This window comes from Branchiostoma belcheri, unplaced genomic scaffold (assembly GCF_001625305.1).
Source record: "Branchiostoma belcheri isolate BF01 breed outbred unplaced genomic scaffold, Haploidv18h27 scaffold30, whole genome shotgun sequence".
NCBI classification, from domain to species: Eukaryota; Metazoa; Chordata; class Leptocardii; order Amphioxiformes; family Branchiostomatidae; genus Branchiostoma; species Branchiostoma belcheri.
The window spans coordinates 449,523-467,018 of record NW_017803910.1 but is presented as its reverse complement, the minus strand read 5'-3'; the positions used below and the strand labels follow the sequence as shown (position 1 = coordinate 467,018).

At 36.7% G+C, this 17,496-nt stretch overlaps 1 protein-coding gene across 10 annotated transcripts in view; it reads left to right on the top strand.

Annotated features, from left to right (window-relative positions):
* The window catches only part of LOC109474223 (intersectin-1-like), a 66,607-nt gene that overhangs the window by 22,478 nt on the left and 26,633 nt on the right, over positions 1-17,496 (top strand). For all 10 annotated transcript variants that reach the window (XR_002140465.1, XM_019774477.1, XM_019774480.1 and 7 more), the window contains exon 2: positions 13,304-13,412. Coding sequence is in view for 9 of the 10 variants with exons in the window: in XM_019774477.1 (XP_019630036.1) it covers positions 13,304-13,412 (109 nt within the window). In the remaining variant the exon portion in view is untranslated. The remainder of the gene's footprint in view (positions 1-13,303; positions 13,413-17,496) is intronic.

The window sequence follows — 17,496 nt, the reverse complement described above, 5'->3', positions numbered from 1 at the left end:
CTAATATATATTAAAGCCAATGTATATGGTTAAAGTGATATAAGCCCTGCAATAGCTGCTGTAACTGATAGGGGGCAACACAGAGTTCCCTGCAAATATCTAACAAGGGCACCATGGAATAGGAAACCAGCATTATTTAGGATTATACAAAAAGTATATAAGCTACCTTATACGACTGGCCATTATTTGAAGTCTTACTAGCTTATGAGACAAGTCATCAAAATCAAACTACCACACATAGACAATATATTGAAAGGTTCAAAATACAATCCAGTTATATGATATTGATATTAGTTTGTGCAACAAAACTATTCACTGCAGTTCTAAGAGGTGTCTCTTGGTGGCATTTCTGTATAACAAAGTGAACCAAAATTACATACTAGGCAGTGCCAGTATAAAATTCAACACAGTGTAACACATTTAAGCTTTCTGTTTTATCAAAATTATAAAGATCTCACAAACGTGTTAACTTCAAAGAGCAAATGTGCCATTTTGCTGTTTCCATGTTTTCGGAGAAAGGCCAACAACTAGAATACCGAGACTGGACCCCATTTAGTGCACTATTTTCTACACTGCTTGGGCTACACAATTTGATTTCTTGATTCTTGGATTTCCAAAAAAAATCTAGATTTGGAATACCAACATGATATTTTAAGTTCTCTGTGCTACAAAACCTACAAACAGACTTGCTTTCAGTACCATGGACAGCCAACATCTGTCTACATGATCAACTGAAGATCTCATTACATCTGGGCATTGCTTAAAGGCATTCAGTGCAATTTCACACAGGAATGTCTAAAAACTAGCAATTGAATTGGTGTGGCCTGACCTGTGCTTTACATTGTCTCCCTTAATTGTGTCCTTGCCTGTTTCACTTGAACTAATGTCAACGACCTGTAGTTTGCCTAACTGCAGTGCCTACATATGGCCTAAGTGGCTGTAGCCAGATTTGCATACAGAATTATCGAGTCCATTGCCAAACCCAGCCTCCTCTCCATTCATGCTTCATTTCTACAGTGTTCATATATGCATACCCATAGATACATGTACATGTATGTGTTATACTCCTCACTAAGGCCATGATGTTTTAATAATGATAGCTCTTGTAGCTTGCAGAATTTCTGTGCAATGTAACCAATTGACAGATTTGTAAAATGTGTGAATTCGTATTTCATTTATGATATATACTGGTAGGGCATGTTCGCCAATCTTAAAATAGACTTGCTAGTACATGATAATAAGAAATGTGAAATCATACACATTTTAAGATTGATACTCTGAATTATGGCATGTACTTGTAGAAAATGCTAATTGCTCATTATGGTCATTCTGACCTTGGAGTTCTAGATGCCTTTTTAAGTTGCTTTTGATCATAAATGTACAAAGATGACCTGAGTTTCAGGGTGACTGCTTGGACAATGGCCTGACTGGTGGCTACATTATAAGGGTAATGATAATTATTGATTTCCTTTATCATTTTATGCAATATAGAATTGTTGCAAACATACAGTGCTGTTAAGTATTTATTCAGTTGTCAAGAGCCTAGTTTAGTGTCTATTGTAATGTTAACAATTCTAAGGTATCAACAATTATCATATGCCATAGTTTCTGTTTTTTTATAAATTTCTAATATTCAATCTTACAACTAATTTACTACTGACCAATTTGATAAGTTGGGTTTTATTCGTTTAAGTGAGCATGTTTGGAATTTCATACCAGAAGCTTGAGTACAGATATTTTCCTAATCTTATTTACTATTTTGCCCTCTTATATTTTATGGAGAATTTTGAGAGCCACAAGTAGGAAATTGATTATTTCCAACTGTAGGTAGGTAGAGGAGCTTGCTTGCAATCAATTTACATGTATGTGCCGCATGCAAAATGGGTTCATTTCAGGTATCAATATTCAAGATCTTTTGATGACATATTGTCCTGGTTGCCATACAATGTAATAAATTAGGAAGAAATCTAATAAGTATACAAAATGTGAAATGCCAATTGGTGATCTAGCAGGACCACTGGATTAGGTGACAACAAATTAATTTGTTGTTTCTAAGATTTCAATAATGTTAGATTGGAATATCAACATAAATACAGCCCCTGAAGGAAAAATCTGCACCTAATGGTACACATGCACATACCAGAATTAGGTGCTAGTTTTCCTCCCAGCCCTCTGTTTTCATGATATTAAATTTCATATAAAATGTCCGTGAACCAAGGAATTATATTTGGTGCGGCCTTGCGGCGGCATTTCCCTTTTGCCTGCTCATTAATACACCACAGCAGCATTTATATGTTCACACACAAGGGCAAAATTGCAGTGAGGTGAAGTCAAACTATGGCAGAAATGATGACATGTCCCCAAGGCCTGTGGGTACATCTTGATTTCCCCAGCCTGGCCGGTCCTTTTAGATGTAATTCTCCTGCTCTATCATTACTATGCACCACAGACCTTTCCCTGGCTCCTGCTGCCCCCCAAATTGACACAGCACATAGAGATAGATGCTTGGAAATGGTAGGGTGGGAGATCATGGATACCAATATACAGGGCTACCTGTCATATATTCCAGGAGGCCATTTTTCATATAAGATATCCATTTATGTAATGCTTCAACCATGCTAAAAAGCATAATATACGCTGGAATTGTTTGTTTTGCTGCTGCAAATACTATAGGAATGCCGACTTAAGTGATGTGACAATTCTAGTGACATACAGATAATGAAGTTGACAGTAATAGTATTGACTATTACAATATAGTTTAAAGTCTCGGTACACCGGAGCTATTGATTCGGCACTTTGTGAACGCATTCAGGAATGAATAAGTCATCGCTAGTTAGGGAATCTCCACCTACACAGAGGAAGCGACCCTCTTGCATTTTGATAACATGCCATGTGATTTTCAGAATGCAGATTATGATTGGACCAAGAACGAATGGCCTGGATGTGGAGCAAGCATGGCTTTTTTTTGTGGAGTAATTCATTATGGAGCCAATTGAGACAGTCAGCAATCCAGTTAATCTGTTAGGAGCTGGCCAGACCAATCAGAGAGGATGTAACAAAATGCAGGGCTCCTCTTGCCAACAATGCCCTGTCAGAGGAAAGGGTGGGCGTGTAGTGCAGGATTCTGTTTCGCTAACTTAGACCGTAATCTACCACCAGAACAGCATGAATTCTCAGAAGAATTTCTACGAGGAACCGTCGCAGGTGGATATAGATGACTTTTTTATTCAAGGCGAGGATGTTTCCGTGAAGCTGCTTCGAACAGGTGAGAACCGACCTCTCCATGGCATCATCTCTCTCATACCTCCGGGGCTGGGAATAACATTCCAAAATTTTCAGCATTTGAAACAATACCGTAAATCCTGACGCAATGGCTGCAAGATAGTAATAATCTTTGCTAGAATAATTACATCTATATCAAAAATGATAATCAAATATCCATGACGTTCGGTGTAATTGTATGTATGTGTAGGAATGCTGACAAAAATATGTACATTGAGTCAGAAGATGGTGCTGATGATATGTATACAGTAGAATGAGTACATCCTTCTGTAAGAGTGGGTTGGGTAGGAGATGTGGATAGTGATATTCCAGCATGTGTCTCTGGAGAAATGCCGAACTGTGCAATGGCGGTCAGGTCGTGGGAGGCGCTCACTACTGTAACACAATAGCGTGGCTCACTCCTGCCCACAACAAACGTATAATTAATTGAAATGTCTGGCATGGCATTATACGGTAAAATATGGCCTCACTTGATGTGGAAAGCTTTTAGTTATGTCAACTGGCAATATTTCCCACGGGTATACATACTCTGCATTCCAGCATATGCTTGAATTATCACAAAAACAACAGGAAGCATTCCTTGCAAGCTAATATTTATCAAGGGAGCAGATCAGATACGGAAAAAATGCATGTTTTTTTTTCATATGTGCTCATCAAATGTCATGCTGCTAGCATCTTCTATATGGAGAATGGTAGTACATGTAATTGATGACCACTGCTGACAACAAGCACAGGCAACGTTTTATGTAATGAAGTAGAAACCTTAGCATAATTTCTCCGGGCAGGTCAGTAGATGGAATAAAAAGGTTAGGAAATTTACAGGGTGGAAAAATATGAGAATACTAGACGTAAACATCACCCTGTTTCAAATTCTGACATCAGCACTTGGCAGAGTGAAGGCGGTTTTTGTTGTCGGCTTGTTAGACGGCACATATAAAGGTCAACCATGTCCATCAATTTACAGGAGGTCAATATCATGGAGGTTGCCATCTAGTTCGCCATGCTGCTATACAATGACTTTTCATGATCTAAAAAGAATAACTACCTACAGTGTATACTGTACCAACCCTAATTTTTTTAGGGTTGGTAAGAATTTATAATAAGGAACACAACATTAATTTTCCTCGGCCTTTAACTTTTGTCCTCTGCTAACAAGCTAGAAAACAGGCTAACAGTAGGCGTAGAACTGTTACTGCAAATTTCATGATTTATGTAAATTTGATATATAACGTCAGAATAGCAATTCTCACTTGCTGATCTCAGCAATCTTCAAAGAAGACCTGAAAGTGTTCTCAAGATGCACCACAAGCAGGAAGAAATCAATATGTGCATCTGTTGGCAATATTATGAACTGAAGAAGCCTATAACAACATTTCTTGTTATATCTGGGGCACAGTCTTGTTAGCATCTTTAAGTTAGCAAGTAATGGTCTTAAGATATTACACTGTGGCTTCAAATAGGTTTTGACAGTCTTGATTATTAGGATTGATGATATTCCTATAACACAATGTATAAAAGTGGGGCATCCTTTCAGTTGACAACACTCTAACTAAGACTTAGAAATGAGTTTTAGGCCCAACCAATTTGTGTTCTTGGTTCTCAGACGTTTTAGCTTTTTTTAGCAAGAAAAAAATGTTAAAAAAGCATAAAAAAGACTTAAGACAAAATGAGTCGATTATCGTAATTTCTGTGGATGCAAACTGGTTGACTTAGAATATCATGATGGGTACCAGACAAGTTTGTATGAGGATTATAAAATTCTAAAGACAATTCAACACCATTTTACGATTCTATCTCTACCTTAAAAAGGTAAGTAAAAGTAAAGAACCAACTCAAAGGAGCAATTTTGTGATAAGTTTTCCAAAGACCACTCAACCCTCAGCAAAAACCAGCAAAGTACGTGATGATAGGATTGATGCCGTATAAAGCAATCAAGTGCTGTGATCAGGAAAACAAGGGTGTCATGACAGATAATCCGGATTATTTCTCATGCAGGTGTTAAAATGTAATGGTCCAGCAGGGCTGCGTGGTAGGGTTTGTCCCAGGTGGGGACACCTGAGGAAGGTGAATTGGGAAGTGTACAAATTACAACGTAAGGTGACATCAATGCTGTTACAGGGTTGACAGGCATTTTAATGTATAATTTTAGCAAGAGGGCATGATGAGAAGGGAGGGCTGGAGGAAAACTGGCATCTGCTCACTACATTTGTACGTACCTAAAACTGTGTTTACCAAGGTACAGGCTTTCTACTCAGGGTGTGTTTTCATGTTGACATTTTTATCCAGCAACATCTTTTGAAATCAGAGCAGCAACACAACAGCATTAAAATGGGCAAAAAAATAATTGAAAAACAGAAAAAAACTTTTTTTTCTCTTAAATCATCTATAGTGTAAAAATAAAGAACATGATAATTTTATGAAAATGTTGTTATCAATTTGAAAACAGAATTTGTTTGTTGGACTCCTTTGACATTCTGTTTGGATATAAAATGTTTCCTTGTATGCAATTCAGCTTTAGCTACTCTACTTTGTCATAAAATTTCAATCCGGAAAAAAAAATTACAAAACATGTACTAAACATTCTAACACTGCTTTTGCCCGTGGTAGAATATTGACACAACTGTTAAATGATTAATATGTACAATGCATGCCCAGTATATTTTAGATTTTATCATTGCTTGACAGACATTACAGTGTTATCAGTGTATATCAGTATTGTCAGTATAGTAATAGTGCCTGGCTCCTGTAACATGATACCACTGTGACAGGAAATTGATGTGGTTAGATTGAAAAGATACTGATGTCATCAGTTTTTGTGCAGCGGTATGGCATATTTCGTTAATGTATCATGCATGACTTTGACAGCACGGGTGCACTTATTTAAAGTGATGTCACCAGAATTTGCTCAGTTGTCGATTGACAGTACTTATCATTAACCCTTATAGCACCGATGCTGATTACATTTGCCCTACTAAGGCCACACCAATTTAATTTGTTGGTTCTCGGATTCGCCTCTTTGTTTTTTTCTGATTTGTAAAAAAAAAAAAAAATTGATTCTGGTCCTGAATCAACTGAAAAATGCTCATGTTTTGCCCCCAACAGTTGAGGAAAGTCCTTTTCTTCCTAGTTGTTACAGTTTTCCCATCTATCATTGCAGTGGTTTGATTAAAAGTTCAAAATTCAATGTTTAAATTTTAACCCAGCCTTTTGTGTTGACTTCATGGCTCATTCCATAGCATTTAAGCCTATAATAGGATGCCTAGACCTGTTTTTATTTTTATTTTTTTCTCCCTGTCGCTTCATATTTTTTCTGAAAAAATCCGAGAACCAACAAATTAAATTGGTGTGGCCTAATGCACACATCTAATACAGTTGCTTGACACTGCTGGGGTTAAATATGTCATACATGTTGATGAAAGCATCAATTTTCAGTGATGTCATCACTTTCTGTGCACTGCTGCCCAGGCAATTTTTGCTTTTACTACCTGTACCTGTACCGTACGTCATATAAAGTTCATTCTGTCAGGAATGTCTTCAGTTTATGTATTAGACCTGTGACCTCATTTGTCATATATGAGTGCATAATGTCACCTATATAATTCCTAATGTACATGGACATTCTTTTGAATGTAGATTTTAGCATAACATAAAAACAGAGATCCCGCAAAAACACGTGTCTTGCTACATTCACTCTCTGAAACTATGTGTGCCAAAGTATAGACTTTCAGTTCACCTGAAATGACATAATAACGTTAGAGAATTACTTACAAACAAAATTTCCCAATTACCACTCTTGTCAAATGGAAGACCCCCAAACTCCCTATTTATTATCCTAGAATAAATTAATTTTGTGAAATCATTCAGAAGGATCAATTAGTAACACTGTAACTGATATCAATCTTTTGGTTGATTGTAAGGAAACAATTGGATGTTGTCTTCTGGGAATAGACAACAAACAGTTTTAATAATCATGTTTCTCACTGCTTTCAACACATTCACTCATGGAACTGAAAAACATTCATTTGGATCTATTTTGATTAAAATCAATTTATTGTTTTAGTTTAATTGTCTTCTTTGGCAAAACAATTTGATTTCACATTCTCATGCTTTGATGGGGCTTGGGATTATTTTTTTCCTGGAATTCCGTATGAATTTCATACTCATAATACCCAGCAAGCAATTGTACAGGTACAGATACAGACCTTCCTCTCAGACTCTGATTTCATGTTGAAATTTCAATGTAGTTGTTAAAATCTGAGAACAAAGAAATCAAAACTTCCCCTTCCAAGTTACATACTATGTTAGCCTTCCTGAAATCAATTCATTTTAATCCTGCTGTAAAATTGTTGTTGATATATTTATTGGATTTCTTGCAGCAGTCATAAGACATTTGTGCGGGGTGTTACAGCCAAATGGCCGCAATTTTGAACTGTCAATAACAATAATGTTGCACATCAGTCTGGCGCCCACACAGTTCCATCATGGTTGACTTGGGACATATTTTGCGTAATGGTACAGGGTAAGGGTTGTCTAAACATACTAGGTTGAGTTGTTGGAATGTTGTGAGTTGGAACACAGGGTTGTTAGAACATTGGGGTCTTAATTGGAACAGGTATAACATGTGCAACTCAAGTCACATTCAACTTTTTGAAAAATTCTAGATCTTAACCCATGTCCTGCTGGCATTTTTTACACAGTATTTTTCAATAATTTCATGTCTTAATCAGGTCATACACCCCGACCCACTGCAGTGGCATAGTTACTTCTGCATTCATTGCATTTTGCACATATTGTACATATACAGGGCGCTATATGGATGGTACTGTGCAACCCATATATGGGTTGCACATACAGTTGCACAAGAATTTCAAGATGGAAAAGCCTAATATTATAAGATCATATCCGCCTGCATTTTTTGTGATAAACTGGACATATCCTAGAGGTATAAATTTGCAATAAAAGTTTCTCCTATTGATTAAATTCTATCTGATTTCCTTTGATACTAATCAGTTGGCTGTCCCTAGGGCTGTGTCAAATGTGGGTTGATAAAGTATACTGATAGTCATTGTACTATTACATAATAGTGAGGTTTTTGGTGTGTCTGTGTTTACTTGTGTTTCCTTAGTTACCGGTATTTCCACATACTAGGTATGTCAGTGACACTGACAGGAAGGTAAGTTATAAGTCCCAGAAAGTTCTCATAAAATGTTTAACTTATTTTTTTGGATAATCCAACATTTGCAATTCACAAGTCTAAGATAAAAACTACATGTATGTGCATGTAACTCCAACATGAGTCTAGGTATTATGTTCTTTCCTTGTAATAGTAAAAAAACTGCTTGTTTATAGCATAGTAAATTTATGATTTTTTTAAAGATTTGACTGATTCAGAAGGAATCTGAAGAAAGAACATACTCAACAAGGTTAAGATGACTTTATACTCATTTTGTGGAAAGATTGTTGAATCCAAGGAATCAGATTGTTGTAGCATAAAAATTGTTTCAGACTTTCTCCATAATACCCAGTTTGGTCACAAATTACCTATCGGAAGATTAGATGGCTGACAGCCAAACCTAAGGACATCCCTGCTTGCCATATCACACCTTTTCTTTATTGATTTCCTTCCTCCTCAATACAGGCTTTTGACACCACAATAAAGTAAAAACCAACCTGTCAGATGTCGAGGAAGATTAGGGGTAGAATAATTGCTTTCATATTTGATTTCGGTGATAGGTATGTTGTCGATTCCCCCAAGGATATGGTTGAAAACGGTGACAATTTCATCACGTACATGTATGCAATATGTTCCCAGGACAGAAATCAGAGATATGGTGACAACCAATTCATTTTGATACAGGAACAGCCCCAAGTAATCTGGATAGTGGAGTATTAGGATTTGGATTTGACTGGGTATGGGAAAGGATCAGATGGACAGAATACTGCATACTGTAAATTATTTGTGTTGACTTTGTGTTTCCTGGTAGAAAAGGAAAGGAGGTTTTTAAAGCATTTTCTCTATGGCTCCCAGAAGGCAACAAACATGCATATAGCAGGAAATTGAAGACACAAAATGAGATAACCTTTTCTGGGACCTTTGACCTAACTTCCTGTCAGTATCCATGTCTAGCATGTGGCAATAACTAGAGAGTCACATTGTAGCAAATACACAATAAGGCACAGGAAGCATAACCTCTGTACATCAAAGTAAAAAGTAACCCAGAGTTTGCCTTGGTCCTGAAATGTTGGTTGTTGTGCAGATACACATCCACACCATTGTCTGCCAATTCCTTATGTAAGATCCTGCTTTTCCCTATATCAGGAAAATTGTCTTGCAGCCATTTTTTCTCTGCAGTGTGTGACGATCCTTCTCTAATCTTTTAATTCTGACTATGACATCTATGCTAATAACTTATCTGCACTTGTTCTAGTACACTTGTTGTAGTACAAGTTAGCAATTCTAAACATATTCATATATTAAGGTTTCTTTTGCAAACATTGTCAAAACATGTACCTTCAAAACACAAAGTAAATTGTCACGAGTCTTTACATACCTGTCAACGACCTTAACCTTTTAGAAAGTCTCCCTGTCTTTGATGTGTTTCAAATACAAGCATTGAACTGAGCTAGGCAGAAGACAAATGATATTCACCATTGTAAAGGACATAGATCCCTATGGATCAATCTGGTGGTGCACAGAACTGTATAGGATTGACAAGAGACATAAATATCAGGAAATGCTTTGTTTCTTCTGAGTCTGAAGACAATATATCATCCATACTGCACGAACAATGCATACATTTGATTCAAATATCAATATCCTGAAACAGGCCTAAAACTCATTTTGCTAAAAATTAGAAACAAAATGTTGATGTTAAGCTTTTCTGAAAATTCTTCAATGCCACACCCAGATATGTTTTTGGTACATCAATCCACCCCCCTCCCCCATAGAATTTTGGAAGGAAATTGAATAATGCAGTGTATGGAGCTGGGCTTTTGCACAGTAAGCAGTCTCTAGGGTGCCATCCATTCTGAGTGGAGCTTAGTAGAGAGAAACATGATATATCCTCTTTTCATTCCTCTCTACAAACTGAGGCCAGAACAAAGCAAAGTTTTCTAGCTGACTAGAGGTTGTAACTTCTAGTACGTCAGAGCAGAACAAATTTCTGCAGTTGCATTAACTATTCTTGTGAATGTTTTGGTAAGTGTAAGATAACTTGCATCAGAACTACATGTACATGGCAGACAAAATGCAGCAGGACAGAATAAGATAGATTCTGACAATGTCTTATTCACATGGGCATTCCTTCTTTCTTAGAAAGGCACAGCCTGATCAGTCTATTACATGTGGGTGTTTTGAAGAGGTCTTCCCATAGTGCCACTTATGTTTCCCAATAGGAAGGACATGACGTAATCTGCGTGGGCTAAGTCTTGCATCCCTAGCAATACATCAGCATTTGGAATGCTTGGGGACCAATATTAGATGTAACAGGATAAAAATAAAGTGTTTGAAGAAAAATTGAGGAGAGCGTACCAACCAAAGGTCAGGCATGTTTTTGTGACCTCAAATGTTTCTCATGTAGCATAAAGCCTTCTGTGTGGACTTGTTAAGTGGCATGGAATCTATCATTCAAAGTTTTCATCCTCCTATAGCCTGCTACATACCCTAGACCTAGGGGGAAATGTTGAAAGAAGGGTCTGTCCATGGTACTGAAGTGTGCATTATTGTTACCACTGATGCTTGAGTGTTCCAGGTGTCCAATTTGCCCCTGACATTATTGTAACCACACCAGTGCTGTGACTATGGCAGGCTGCCAAACTTTAGCTGTGTCTCAATTCCACACAACCCACAGTCACTCCGTAGTGTACTCTGTAGTGGGAAGAGGCTTAATTGAACTGTAGAGTGCAAAGACGTGCTTTTACACTTAACTGGGGTAACGTCTAGGCTTTAAAGCTGGTCGTATTTATTCTCTTTTGACCTGACATGAAATTAGAGTTTCTAGTTTTGCTGCTGGCATTTATATCTTGCTTTACCAAAGTACTTGTTTCATAATTCTTACTAAATGTGATCTGTCAAGCTATAAAACACAACTTTTCATAACCAACCAAAATTAAGAATCATGATAACATATATTAAATGGTTGACAATGTGTAATCTACTTTTGCAATGTTTTTTTGCAGTGTGTTAAATTTGCAGTAGACTCAATTCTGTAGCACAGAAGGCATAGAAGGGAGACACAGTCACCATATAATAAAATGCAGTGAACAGGTAACTGCAAAAACTGGGGAAAAACACAGCAAAAGTTCAGTGACTTGCAATAAATTCCAACTTGACTAACTTGTCAAGATCATATGATTACCTGGCACACCACAAGACAGCACAACAGCAGAGTTGGTATGAAACATACATCAATTTGTGACAGACGAGACAAACAACGCCCTAGTTTCTCAACTGTAGCCCATCCCTGGGGGTGTTAATATGTCATTGTCAGCTCCATGTAGAACTCTTCAGGCTAGGAACTGCCTGTGTTGTAACGTTACCGCTGGGATGGCAGCCAAACGCAGGCATGAGAGAGTGAGGCCAGGGAAAGGTTTTCTGTGTAGTGCCATTGAGAAAATTGGCTGCAGGTCACAAACGTGCATCTGCAACATTTCAGTCTTTATTTGACTATTAACAATGTTAAAGATTATGAGTGGTGTAACAGTTGAATTATGTTTGCAATGATAATGCACATAATGCAATAAAAGTAGCACATACTAGTCAATTAGCAATTTGAAACAAAAAGTTACATCAATTTGTGACACATTATTTACTAATAGGTAGACTTAACCTGTCCTATATTTTGTGTCAGTTTTACCATGTCTTTACTGCCATAATTGATTACACTTAGGCCATGCCAATTTCCTTTCTTGGTTCTCATATTTTGAAACTTAATGATAGATTCAAATATCATGAAAAAAAACTCAATCAATACCTTTGTACACACAGTTTTATGGAGTGAACGGAGTCAGATGCAAGTTTGCCCCCAGCCCTCATGATGACACCCTAAAAGACTAGCTTCCTCCATTTAAGAAAAAAAAGGCACAGGCATTTAGTTTTCCCTAACCACTGACTTGTCAGAAGGTCAGTTATCAAGGCAATGGCCTTGTGTGACCTACATTACAAGGTTATGTTGGGGTCAAAGTTACTGTCAGGCCAAAGAAATTCATGACTTTTTTTGATCTGGATTTTGTCTTTAAATGTATCTTCCAAATTTACAAATAAGTGATCTATTTACATTTGTAAGAATGCTGAACAGAAACATAAGATATAAATCCCTTCCTTCAAAATTCATGCAAGAACTCATTGACAAAAAAAAAAAATTGCAGCAGTGAATCAGACTATTTCCCAGAACCTTTCTAACAGTATCTCACCTACTTCCCTTGTAACTTAGGTGTATTACTATAACAGTTCTTTTGTTCCAGGCAAAATAAAAATGTTCTCAGGCACCCATTCACCTGTTATTTATGTGCTGAGTGTATTGTAAAGTGACTTGAATGATTGTCTAAGACGACACCAGTACTTTGTCACTGTCTAAGACATACAGGGTCACAATCTTTACAACCTATAGCTCCACTTACTCATTCAAGATGGCCACAAGAGCTGCCTTCATTCAAGCAACCTCGGCAGTTCATATGCTCCTGGGCAACTATCAAAGGAGTACTTTAAACATTTCATACTGTTTTAACGTTGTAAGATATTCTTGCATTGTTAGTTATGGTTTGGGGTTGTGTGATGCATTTCCATTGTATGGATGTCTTTATTTTTCACTTGAAGTGTTGTTGCAAAATGTGACAGCAATGTAAGACATAAATTTTTATCTGCAAGAAAGAATTTGGGGTATTCCTAAATCTTCAAGTATATCTTAAGATTGTTAAGTATTGGATATATGCTAGAAACCATACTGTGTATAGATGGTTGGAAGAACACATAATAAATGGCTATGGTTTGCTGTATGCTTCAATGGATGTGTTTCTGTTGCAGTTGCTGAGTTCTCCCAAAGGGTGGCAGCCATCCAGGAACAAAATGCCTCGCAGATTCAATCAGTGTGTGAGACCTTCAGGGAGAGGAACAGGGCCATGAGAAAAGACTGGTGAGTAGGAGTTACACTGTGAATAACCTTTAATTTGGTTGTACATTAATTTTGTAGCATGGGCACTCCAGTAGTTAGGGACCCTGTGTCTGGATTTAGAGTTTGGAAGTTTGAGACATTGTCAGTTACCCGGCTTGCACACTACTGCTAGAGAGGGTTATAACCAAAAGGAAGGGATGTTAAACTGTGGTCTACGTTCATTATACTTGTCATAATGAATAGGTATGGAAATTTCCACAGTAAAATGAGCCAGTAAATACTGTACATAACATCTCATGATCTGTCTTCCCTGTGACGACCAATGGAAGAATATATGTAGCTTCAATGAGCTAAAACTGGACCAAGATTACTTTTATAATCATCTTACTAAGCTACTATCATAATCAGTAGCAATTATGCTGTACAAGGTATTGTATTATATATCATCAATGTGAATAATTCATATGACAGGTAAACGTTATGCTTAGCCAACCATTATAGGCAGTGACATCTTCTTTGTATGATACTGCAGTCTCCAAGCAGATATTGGGAGATGTTGAATCCAGTATGACAGTCTGTCCTAGTCTGTCTACTGGAACAATGCCATTAAAGTAATACAATAGATTGAACAGTTACTCTAAGGACACTCCTGTTTATTTCCTTCTTAGACATTGGAAAAACTTAGCAAGAGGCCAAGATGAAAACAGGTCTAAAAAACTGGGACGAAAACTTAATTGCAAATCTATATTTACTCCCAGAAATAGTGTGTACAAACTTTATACAGGCTTTCCCCTTAGGCTCTGTTTTCATGTTGATTTTGCAGTTCAGCATTTATTTTTAAATTCAAGCCTGCAATGATCAAAGTTTAAACTTGTAAGGTGAGCTGTTTAGTATTCTATCCCCACATCAATATACATGTAAGTCTTACTCAGCAATATCTGAATGGCCATTCACAGGCAACCAGAGTGTCTGCAGATATAAACTTAGATGGTCTTTGGTCAAAATTGGCTTATAAATTGGCCCTATCCCATATTGAAGTCCAGATTTCAGTGCTCTACCTTACTTTGTGGTCATAAAACCTGAAAATTCACAGTATAAGGCTAGCTTAGAATGATTTTGGGATTTATGAAGATTTATCCTAAACATTTGCAGACAAGAGTATATATAGCAACAATCTTGTTAGTGCCAGTCTGATTCACTATGTGTTACCTTGCCTCTGTGTAGTCTGTGGAAAAGTAGATCAAATTGTTTTTGCCATAATGGCACATCCATTACCAAGACGCCAGGTCTGTGAAATTCTAAAATCGTTGCATGGACAATTTTACTGTGGCTGCTGGCATTTCTGTATTGCTATATCTTCCGTCGAGGCTTAGCTATCGTGTCAAGTGCGCAATTGAGAAATGCCCCCGTTTTATGTCATTGAATTTGTGGGTTCCTTGTAACTATATCGATCTTGGAGCATTTCTCAGCAGCGCTACTGAAAGTATTTTGCTGCCATCCTCCTTTTGTGGGCTTGCTTGTAGACTTCAATTTTGTATGAATTGCCTTTTCTTTCTTCAAATTGGCAGTCCAGCCTTGAACCTTACAGTGTAAAATAGTTCTTAAATTTATAATATGTCTCCAAAATATGAAACCAAATCCTGTTGCATTACGTCTTGAAATATAGGATTTGAAGTCAAATATTTTTTACTATTAGGCATTTTTCTTTTGCAGTAAATTCCAGAAAGCATACAATCTAACATTCAAGTAGTTCTTTGTAATGTTTAAAAAATCTGTTGCATTATGTCTTAAAATATTTGATTCATACACTTAAATTTCTTATTTGCAATTCTACTCGTTGGACTATATATAATTATACTAGTTAGCCTGTGTAAACATCTAAAGGTTAGCAATATGTAATCCAAAGATCATAATTTGGTCCTCAGTTGAATATATAGCCTAACTTAGCTGGGCTAACTGGGGGAGACTACAATAGCTGACAATACTAATCCACAGCCTATAGCTATTATTTTGTTTTCAAACTTGTAGTTTGGGATGAATTATATTGTGCAATCATGTGGATTTTATACTGTAACATTATATCTACACAAAATGCATGAAATGCACATTATAGCCCGCAGTACCCCATTTTTCATGCAATGCTCTAATTTCTCTAAAAGGTTTGGTCTGACCTAGTAACATCATCGTTTCTGCATGCTATTCCACATTTGAGGCGTCACAAGAAGAATGGAAAACAAGCTGAATTTCTTGTATGTGAGGAACAGAAGCTGAAGCATAGCCATGGTTGCTTTGTCACCAAATTGTGCTTTTTTTAGGGCACAGATAACATTAGCTTGTGTCATGTATGATATTGTAGACTGTACTGATATATTACCAAATTCCCAGTCCTTTTGTCCTCTGTATTGATTTCCAATGAGGCATATCTGATCATAGTTACTGAATTGTGTATGTAGTTTATTATATCTATATACCATCTCAGCTACTTGACACATGCAAATGTACTGATAAAGGTATTCATCCTCAACATTTTTCAACATGATCCTTGTAATGTTTCAAGACCCTATAAAACATATCAAGCTTATTTTTTAATTTTCTCATTATACTACACTAGCACTTAAGAAACATTTTTTTTTGTTTTCCTAAGTGAAATGATTCAGATGGGATATTTGTACATTATATTTCCCTTTTCCACAGAAATGCAAGTTCAGTATGTTTGATGCATATGTACTATACAATCTGCAAACTAACGTTATATATTTCTGTCTGTTAGCTTGAAGGCTATGATATTGACCAACCCAACTTCAATATCCAGTTTGCATGACACAATCATTTACCTTGGCATGATGTACTAGCCTGAATCCCTAAGAGGTGAAGGTATTTCAGGGTTGGTGCCCTTCCCTATACAGGCCTTTGAAATATTCAGAGAAAGTAAACAAAGACAAGGAAACATTCAGAGAAGGTAAACAAAGACAAGGATACATTCAGAGAAAGTAAACAAAGACAAGGAAACATTCAGAGAAAGTAAACAAAGACAAGGAAACATTCAGAGAAAGTAAACAAAGACAAGGAAACATTCAGAAGACAAGGATACACATGGTTCTTTCTGTGGTGCTGAAATGGCAACTGTTGTGCTACAAGCTGCTTCAAACCTGCTCACACAAGTAGAACTTTACTGCATGACAATTGAAGGAAGTACAATGTATGGTACATATGTGGAAGTTAAGATAATACTAATATCTAATAGTTTTAACAGACAAATCTACATTAATTAGCTATGTGAAGTTTAACACATAACCATTTTCAACCAGTAGAAAATTGGTAAACAAATGGCTACTTTGGTGTGCTAAAGTTGAACTCTAGGGTTGAAATTTGGGTGTTTTTATTTTACACTTGTTACATACATGTAAATCTATACCAGTGGTGGATTTGAACTGGTTGAAATAAAGGGAATATTTAATCAATGTTCTTAATCTAAATGTGGAGCACTAGCAACAAACAGTAGATACAAAATATGCAGGATCCAAGTTCAAGTTGTCTTCCCCTCCCCACAGCCCCTTAAGTGCCTGAGTGGTAGATGTGGCTTTCCAGATTTTATTGCTTTTATGGTCATTCACTATATTGATTTTCATATTGCATCATTTAGGACATGATACCATCAGGTAAAATTTGGTCCCCCCAAGTCTTTATTCATTAACCAATATAAATTCACAAAATCTATTATATCAATGCCACAGGCAAATATACTGGGCATGTTTCATAGATTTGTTCTCCTTGTTTTACGTCAACACTTTTTGTGAAAGACCATTGCAAAAATTGCTCTAGTAAGACCTTATGGTATAACGCTGTTTAGATTAGGTTAAAAGGTACATTGTACATGACACTGTATTGATTTTATTATGATCTAAAAGTGCCCAAATCATAGGTCCTCTTGACATAGTACAGTCATTTATCCACTGGTAGATTAAGTTGTCTGTAGTTCAAATTCAGGTCAATTGCAAAATGAAGTACAAAATGTGATGTTTGTTGTTTGAGCCATCTCAACAAAAATGATAAGAGAAATTGTGGTAATCCTGTACTGAAACAGGGTAGTAAGACTCTTCTTTTC